The sequence below is a fragment of the Fibroporia radiculosa genome, assembly GCF_000313525.1.
Source record: "Fibroporia radiculosa TFFH 294 genomic supercontigs, scaffold7848, whole genome shotgun sequence".
Classification (NCBI taxonomy): Eukaryota; Fungi; Basidiomycota; class Agaricomycetes; order Polyporales; family Fibroporiaceae; genus Fibroporia; species Fibroporia radiculosa.
This window is the reverse complement of record NW_012132927.1, coordinates 1-8,705: the sequence shown is the minus strand read 5'-3', so window position 1 is coordinate 8,705 and position 8,705 is coordinate 1. Positions and strand designations below refer to the sequence as shown.

At 50.6% G+C, this 8,705-nt stretch overlaps 4 protein-coding genes across 4 annotated transcripts; 3 read left to right on the top strand and 1 right to left on the bottom strand.

Annotated features, from left to right (window-relative positions):
• Window positions 1–1,386: 1,386 nt before the first annotated feature.
• FIBRA_09062 (uncharacterized protein) lies at window positions 1,387–2,038 on the top strand (the record flags this gene model as incomplete). Its single annotated transcript, XM_012321395.1, has 2 exons — window positions 1,387–1,755; window positions 1,814–2,038. 2 exons carry the CDS (start codon window positions 1,387–1,389, stop codon window positions 2,036–2,038), a joined length of 594 nt encoding a protein of 197 aa, XP_012176785.1.
• Window positions 2,039–2,600: 562 nt separating this feature from the next.
• FIBRA_09061 (uncharacterized protein) lies at window positions 2,601–3,204 on the top strand (the record flags this gene model as incomplete). The annotated part of the gene is made up of 2 exons (XM_012321394.1): window positions 2,601–2,966; window positions 3,028–3,204. 2 exons carry the CDS (start codon window positions 2,601–2,603, stop codon window positions 3,202–3,204), a joined length of 543 nt encoding a protein of 180 aa, XP_012176784.1.
• A 916-nt stretch (window positions 3,205–4,120) lies between these two features.
• On the bottom strand, window positions 4,121–5,365 carry FIBRA_09060 (uncharacterized protein; the record flags this gene model as incomplete). The annotated part of the gene is made up of 6 exons (XM_012321393.1): window positions 4,121–4,318; window positions 4,385–4,505; window positions 4,606–4,710; window positions 4,804–4,920; window positions 4,977–5,119; window positions 5,171–5,365. The coding sequence occupies 6 exons, from the start codon at window positions 5,363–5,365 to the stop codon at window positions 4,121–4,123; spliced, it is 879 nt and encodes a 292-aa protein (XP_012176783.1).
• Window positions 5,366–6,497: 1,132 nt separating this feature from the next.
• On the top strand, window positions 6,498–8,175 carry FIBRA_09059 (uncharacterized protein; the record flags this gene model as incomplete). The annotated part of the gene is made up of 4 exons (XM_012321392.1): window positions 6,498–6,512; window positions 6,569–7,687; window positions 7,737–8,118; window positions 8,165–8,175. 4 exons carry the CDS (start codon window positions 6,498–6,500, stop codon window positions 8,173–8,175), a joined length of 1,527 nt encoding a protein of 508 aa, XP_012176782.1.
• Between the last annotated feature and the right edge of the window lie 530 nt (window positions 8,176–8,705).

The window sequence follows — 8,705 nt, the reverse complement described above, 5'->3', positions numbered from 1 at the left end:
GGGGGGGGGGGGGGGGGAATGGGTGAGCGATAGTCTATCTCCAGGCTTTCCGCGGATCTGATTCTAGCCTTTGAATGAGCATTGATGTGTGATATTCGGAGTTCAATTGGATGTGTGCCTGCGCGTTCGTCGCGGTGTCGCCGTCGTGGCCCCGAGTACGCCGGGTCGCTTCGCCGGACTCGTGCCACTCGCAATGGGAATTTCCCACTGCGAATGCTGGTCAGGAAGTGCTGAATTGCGTTAGCGTCTCGAATCCATGTAGATCTTGGTTCGCACGTAATGCAACGTAGCCGCCTGCGACTTCTTGAGTCGTGGCTCCTCACATCTCCGCCGGTCTTTGCATGCTCATTTGGCCTCCGCGCGCACTTATTGTTGCGACGGATGAGGCGTACTGGCTTGGCATCTTCATCATGGGGCCATGTTGGCTCTCGATCATCTGGCGAGCGACGAGTATAGGTTGTCCGCTGCACCTCGATGCTGCGAAATTGCCGCACGAGGACGGAGCTAAGAGTTAGGAGTTGCTCGACCGAATGTATCTTTAGCAAGTGTAGCGATTATCTGTCGTGCCTTGCAGTCTTCAAACCCTTTCCGTAGTGCAGCCAAAGAATGAAATCACGAGCGAAACCAAAAGGGAGACATACCCACAGTGAGCGCCTTGTTCAACTATGATGGACTTGCCTAAAACGGAAGAGCCATCCGAATATGTCGATTGATGTGGCGGCCCTTTGCGCTTTTGCATCTTCTTGTTCGACTTCATCCTACCAATGCATGTGCTACCCGGAATGAGCATCGCACGACATGAGGCATCGGCACTTATCTATTGTCGTTTTAGGGGGTGTGGCTAGGGTCGCCTTGATACGCTTTGGTAGAAAGTAAGTCGTCTTACACTTTGATAGCAAGGGAAGTGCTTTGTGATGGCTCTATCTTTGAAGCGTGGAACCCGCCTCAGTGAACGCTCTGGTTATCGTGGCTAGTTCTGCACGCCACGAGCTTGCTCAGGACTTAGCGTTGATCATCAGTGTATCAGGAGCCTGTTCCTCGTTCTGTAAAGGATTATGCTGTGGAACCTACATGGGTGCGTGGCGTCTCGAGATTGATCATTGACCTTCGAGTGGATTGCTTTGGCGCTCACTTGCGGCGGTCCCTGGCGTTGTGGCGTTGGCCACCGTCTAAGGCGGGATAGAGCAAAGGCCCTCGCCCACATCCTGCATGACCTCCGCAGCTTTGGAAACGGTATAAAATCTCAAGTTCTATCAATCTTCTCCGCTATCTTCCTCTTTAAGCCATCAGCACCAGCAAAATATTGTCAATACTTAGATCCTTTCCGTTAAATTGGCACAACTTCTCTGCTTTGCGCGAGTCCCTCAGACCTTTTTTTTTGCACCGATGGTTCGCTCCACAGAGACTCCGCAACCTAGGGTGTATTTGGCCTTCATCCAACGATTCTGGAACTCACCAGGCGAAAATTCGCTCAAGACGACGCTCATTGTCGCGCCAAGGAACCCAAGGCCGGGGCGGGACATCTGTCGGTACTTCACCGCGGACGAAGATGTCATGCCCGGAGAGACCCACGTACAAGAATACGACTACCAAGATATCCGTGTGTTCCCCAGGGAGCTCAAGGCGTGTGTCCTTTTGGGAGAGCTATACCCCAGGATTGCGTTTGAGCAGCTCACCGGGCTATGCAGGCGAGTGTCTCTCGCGGGACATGACCGCAAGCGGCAATCCGAGGACTGGGCGGTGGATGTGGTCGAGGTGCGTCGCACAGCGGCCGATCGATATTTTGAGTGACGCTTGACATTCTTCTCTGCAGGCGTTTGTTGATGCAAATCTCCTCCCGCCGCCCGTACTGGATGTTCGGAACATATGGCGTGCGGGATGGCGCTTTGCCTACACCGCTGGGGCATTCGATATATCGCCTTTGGTGCCTGTCTGCGACATTTACGGCCGCATATTTCCTTCCGAGTTGAGATGGCCTGATGAAGAGCCGAGAAGAACTTGTGAAGAGTTTGGGCCAGAACCGTCCTTAGATTTGTAGCTGATTTTGAATGTCGATACACTTGGATTAGAACCCAACCTTGACTGTTTTGCGAGAGCAATATATTCACCATTTTCAGAGACATCTGTGCTCTGTGTGCCACAGGGCAATAGATGAGCAATGCAACGCTTATTTCCAACACAGCTACGGCTCAGAAGAGCTGTACCCGTTTGCGCTTTGGTAAAGTGCAGTAAAACAAACGGATAATTGTATTCGACTAGTCCTGACAGGTACTTGCGGGAAAAATCGACCCACTTGCGGGCTGTGGCGGTATGACTTACTTTGAGAGCCGACGGATCTATAATATGTCCAGTGGCGGTGGGCCCAAGCCTTGTACTTCCTGCGTGGACCCACCCGCATAGGGTTTCCAGCCACACCACACTCATCGTCCACACTCTACAAAGCGCCCCGACTCACCTTCCGCTATAAATACCACGCCAGAAGCTACTTCCTCTCAATACTCCTCCGCTCCCCACCTCTCAAATTGTCCGTCGCCATCTCATAATTGTCTCTCAGGCAATTCTATCACTTGGTTCCCTTCACGCGACTTCCTGCACTTCACATGGCTCCCAACGAAAGCGAAGTCCGGCTGTATCTCGGCTTCATCGCGCGGCACCAGCAGGACGCGGAAGTCAGCTACAAAGTCTCTCTCTTTACGGCGCAGAAAAACCTACAGACCGGAAAGGAGGCACTCACGAGATTTTTTGCGTATAACAAGCTCATGCCCCTCGAGCTCGAGGTAAACTCGTACCGATACGAGAATGTGGAGCACCCGGCGATGGTGTTCACGTCGTGCGTCGCCTTGGGCAACCTTCCACCGGAAACCACCGTCAAGCATCTCGATGCCTTGTTCCAGCAAGTGTTCCTCTCCAAAGAGGGCCACAAGAACAAGTGGCAAACCGAGGACTGGGCGCATAGCGCGATCCAGGTGTGTTGCTCCGCATATGTCTAAACGCTTACCTGCGGCTGACAAGCGATGTCTTCTGCAGATGCTCACCAAGGAGGGACTCCTGGAAGAACTTCAGGCGGACTTCTGGCTGGTGTGGGGGCGCGGCTACACCTTTGCCAACGCTACTAAATTCGGTTATCCGGCTGTTCCTGTCTGCAACGTCTCGGGCCAACCACTTGCGTCTGAGTGGCCATTACCTGGCAAATCTACGTTGTAAATGAAACGCGGGAACGTCCTAATAATGAGAGGTCTTCGCTTGTAGTACTACTTTTTAATCCCTTATTATCTGCGCTGTGTCCTGTAGTCTCTGTATTATTTGAAGAGATTGGTGCACACTCAGCTCTGGCTTTGAAGCGTACCCGTAGGCAGATCGATCAACGGCATTCACCGATATCCAGGCTCCGCGACGCCCTCGCAGAGCAATTCAGCTCATCCTTTCAATGACTTCAAAAATAAGTAATCCAACAATTGCAAGGTGAGGTGGACTCACCATCGTTCCAAACTGGCTGAGTGACCTGGATAAAAAGAGCTTGACGGAGCATCCTGGCAATAAGAGACTAGACATGGAATATCACCTTAGTGTTGTGCGGATTGCCAGATTTTCTAAGAACTGAGTTTGAGTGCTGAGGGTATATAGGAAGCTAGGTACAAGTTCGCTGGAGGAGTAAAACGAGCCCGCTTATGATGCCCAAAGAATACCATCTGAATTGGTATAATAATCCTCCAATGGGGTGTATGTGAACTCGACAGAATTTTGACGTGTATATGGACAGAAGCGAACTGAATGCAGGGGGGGACACAAGCTCAGATTAGTTGCTTACAGATGGAAGCAAGTTGATGAGATGAACTTGGACAAATGATAGGTCTACCTACGCATGATATGCTATGCAGATGTCGAAATCATCTGCAAGTTCAAAGAACAGATTGTCAATTTGGAACGTCCAAAGCATCAGCCCAGAGCTGTAACAGGAAGGAGCACACACATAAACGTGTCTTGAGCTGTTAAACTCACATTGAGGAAAGACGACCCAAGGATGAGACTTGGTGCAATATTTGCAATAGTAGATGTCAGATAAATATATGTTCTGCGTGCAAGATAACAGCGAAAGCCGATACAGATGATGTAGGTCAGTCTACGATACCAATACTGGAGAGATAGCAGTCGCATGTTCTAGTGGAGCCGAGTTACTGGGTAGTATGGGAGACGAGACCCTAGAGTGTGAGCGCGACCACACTTTCCGTTGATAGTCAAGGATGATAGGAACCAGATCCCAGAGGCCAAAGTCGGGCCAATATGTCGAAGTAAACTGTAACTGAGTGTCTTCACTACACTATGCAGCACAAAACAATCAGAATGTGAGTCTATTGAACGGTGACATAGAAAGTGCCAGACAAACCTGCCAGAGGAGATAGTCACTTAACCTACAGACCCCACTCGTGCGAACAAGGACATCGAGCGGGGGGCTCCCAACCTTTGTGGTCATGAGATGCGCGTAGATTGTATCTTCAGTGATATTACTATAAAATTAGTGGGACAAACAAATGGACGCAAGTGGTTAATACGACACCAATGATGGAAGCAAAGCGCGAATACCGTAGCGAGATGCGGAATACTTACTAGTGAATTGGATCTTCCGACTCTAGAGCTTCTTCCACAGCTGATTCTACAGCCGTAGCAATTTCGTCGCGGGAGGCATATGGCATACAAAAATTAAGGATTGCTCTTCAAGATCAGACGGAGAATATTAGCGATACGCAGCCCATGCGTTGGTTGCAGTGGTTGCCTCCAAGGCGATAGCAATCAAAGTGTACCCACCTAGTGTTATTCCGCGATATGTGTTCTGCCTTCTCCGCGACCGCCAGAACGCGTGGAGGTAAAAGACTCCTCTTGCCGACGATGTTCAAGCGTACGCCGTACTGATCGAGAAGGTCGCTGTCCAACGGAAGAGGGAAGCTATGGTATGGCCACAATAAGAGGTACGCACTCACCCGTAGCGACACAGCTCGGTAAACTTGTCTTCCGCCAGGTCCATGAGCGCTTCTACCTCCTCCGGGCTGCGCTTGAAATTCTCAATAGCGAATGCGTATACACTGACGCAACGGATGTCAAGTCGCATGCAGATATCGAGCACCTGGGGATGTAATTGAGATGAGTGGCTTCGTATACGAGATCGTATGTGTACCCTGCGGAGGGCGAGAAATCCTTCAGCGTGGCCTTCCTGGACACGTCTTTGGTGGGAGCGGGCGTAGCGGCGGTTACCATCCATGATGAATGCTACGTGGCGCGGGACCGGCCCAGCAGCGAGCACAGCGAGGAAAGCATTCCGGACCTTGTGGGTAGCCCAGGAAACACAGCGAGAGAAGAGATTTGTGAACATAGTCGACGAGACTAGCCGCTGCAGGCTTGCAACCATGCTTGCTGCAGCCGTAACCCTAACCCATTTTGTTGGTCTGGATTCGGCGAGTCTCCCCCCTGCCTTGGTCATGACCACGTCTCTTGAAAGATGAGTAGTCGCGTATACGTATGATTAATTCACTCAAATTGCGTAACGCTCAGGTAGATTATTTCTCGGACTAATCAGAGTCGTCCCCATGTCCTAACATCTAACGATGCCTTCTGTAGATAACTTCGAATTCCACACGAAGCCTGAGCAGACGACTGAGGTCCCGTTTGGTTGTTCTCCCCAGTTTCCGCTCAAACAAACTTCATCAGGGCTGTGAAGGTAGACGAGCACGATCCATTTTACATATTCTTTTGGGCATCCGCTGTGAGCGTGCTGGCTATCAGTGGTCTGTCCAACTTACTTGGCGCGACGGTCAGCATATTCGCATACGGATGCTCTGACACTGTTTGCAATGAACCCGGTGTGTTACAAACAATCCGTCCAGAGAAGATATGCCGAAATTGAGTATCAAGCCGTCGTCAATGCGACCTTGGTGCTGGAAGATGACGTAGAACTCGAAGATAACATTCCTGACGCAGTTATGGACGTGTGATCCCAATCGATAGGTCCAGGATCATCCAGTCTGAGATTCCGTAGTATCTGAAGCTAAGCCGGTTGGTCGTTGAGCCGCTGTGTTATAGTCTGTCCTCAGCGACTCAAACCAAGCTCTTGCCATAAGCATTTGTGGTCGCATTACTGCTCAGAGCTTCGTCCACGGTCATTGGACATGTCGCAATGTGAATAAATCAGATCATGAAAGTTCTAGCATGAACACGTCGAGTTATGGTCTCTCTGAAGTGGGAGATTTTTCTGTCGTGTAAGTACTGAACTTGCGCAACGAGGCTTCAAGTTATAATGAAAATTTGTCTACTTCGACTTTCCAATGGCCTCTCCTCGATCAGCATGCTTTGGTCTGTCCATACCCTCTCGACAACCAGCCATTTTGTCACTCTCGTTGAAAGAATGGTAAATAAACGATCGATACGATTAGCGTAGGCCACGCTGCGGATCAAGTTCTACAGAACATGGTAAGCGCTAGCGCAGGCCTTATTTTCACTCGTCGTCCATGGCTAAAGCAAAGGTGCGCATATCCAAGTTGCTGGTGCATTGTTGATTTTTTATTCCATTTCCGACCAGCCGTCGCATTCGTCGTCTGTATCCATGGGTCTCTTCGACCTCAATCAAGACGTGCTCTTCGACATCATTTCTCATCTGCCCACCCGCGATGCACTCGCGTTCTCGCTCACGGCCCGTAGGCTTTGTGATATCAGCAGACAGCACGCACTTTCCGATGTTTCCATCCGCGGCTCACAAAGGCTAGCCAAGTTTCGCGCGTTCATCTTGGCGGGGCACGACGCCAGACTGCAATGGCTACGCAAGCTCTCAGTGAGTTGTTCGTACGCTACCGATGACATTCACCAATCGGCCCAAAATATCGCATTTATCCTTGCACAAGCTACTTCCTTAGTCGATCTCTCTGTCGATCCGCTTGAGTTGCTACTCCAGTACGAATTTCGCGTTGGCACAGCACTGGCAGCCCTGTCTGGCCTGCGCCGGTTGCAGCTGTTCTCTCTGGGAGATATGTCATTTCAGATGCTCCAGAAACTTCAAAGCGATCCTATATCTCTAAGTTTCTCAACCCGGTCGACGATGGTCACCTGTGCAGACTTGCTCAGTCAACTCAAGGCCTTCCAGCGTGTTGAGTGCCTTGAGCTAGAGCTGCTTAGCCGGGTACCTAGTCGCCTTCATGCACACAACGCGCCGCTTGAATGGCCATCCGTACGTCAATTGTTCGTGTCGCCCTGCGAAGCGTCGATTGAGTTTCTTGCCGCCGCATTCCCGAACGTGCGCGCGCTTCATCTACGCGACCTTTTCATCCAGAATATCAAGAATAACCAGTCAACGGCGGGGTGGCAGAATCTCGATTATCTGGAAGTGCACGCCTTGTTATTTCAACACTGGCGTATCAGCTTCCCGATTCACTACGTCTCTATCCACTCGGTCCTCGCTATTCCTTTAGAGCTCTCGTTGGCCGGGCCAGGACGCTATTCTGATGCAGACTTGGCAAACACGCTGGATGTGGCGCATAACGCGTCGCCGCGCGTGATCGCTCTGAGCATCATGGCATATCAGAAGCTGGTGAACACATTTTGGACTAGTCTTGTAAAGTCAGCACCCCGTCTGCGCTGTATCGAGGTGGAATTGTGCGAATGTCACGCCAAGAAAGATTTTGGGTCCCAGCTTCGGACGTTGATCGTATGTGCTATAATTTGGATACGATCCGCTCACTTACAGGTCAGCATAGGAAACACTTGCGCCGGTATTTGCCTCGCTGAGGAACCTGACGCATATCCAAATCTGTGTCAACTCTGGTTTCCAGGAGTTTATGTCTATTGGCGGGGCGCGCGAATTACGTTTGGCACTTGCGCCGAGTCCTGGCATTGCGAGGGATTTGGCGAATATCTTGATAGCACAGATTCCAACGCTGCGTCTCGTGTCTGTCGGATTTGGAGTCAGAGAGCGACGCCAGAATTGGGATGCACTGCCATTCGATGGGGACTTTTGGTGGTGGAAGGTGGTGTCAGAAGGAGATCAGCGAGCTGCACAGGAGGTTGACACGTCGCTTGGAGAGCTATTCCGGGCGCAATATTGCTCGACTCAGTATGACCCGACATCCGAAGGCGAGTGTATGCATCGTTCGGGAGTGCCATATTGACGTTACTCTTTCCTCAGCCGTTGGTTGAGGCCCTGGCTACACCTGTGAATGAACAATATCGCTGAAAGTCGACCACATTCTGCGAGACATTGCTCCTGTTACCTTTCATCTTACCCACAACTCCTGGTTCCTATGTCCGGAGTGCTATACAGAAGCAGATACTGGGGAAATTTGCATAATTAAATCTGCATGATTTTTTACGTCGTTGGCATACCGTGTGCAAATACTAGGATGATGATGACATTCACAGACGTTGTATATGTTGGTGGGAAGTGCAATGGGTGTCTTGAATGTCATTGTGTTATGTTCCAGCAAATTTCTAGGTGACAACCTCTGTGCATGCATCGAAGTAGTAACATCTAATCAGGTACAGTAATGGTATTAACAGCTCAATCATGAGTCCATCAGTGGCTATTCAGTGTGTTATTCATTCTTTCAAGTTGTCCCACTCGGTAGCATTTACAGCTCAAGCACTTTAGCGACATTTTCGTGGCGGGGGACAAGCTTAATGCGGAAGGGCACAGGCGACCGGCCAGAAAGCCCGTCATACTCCTTCAG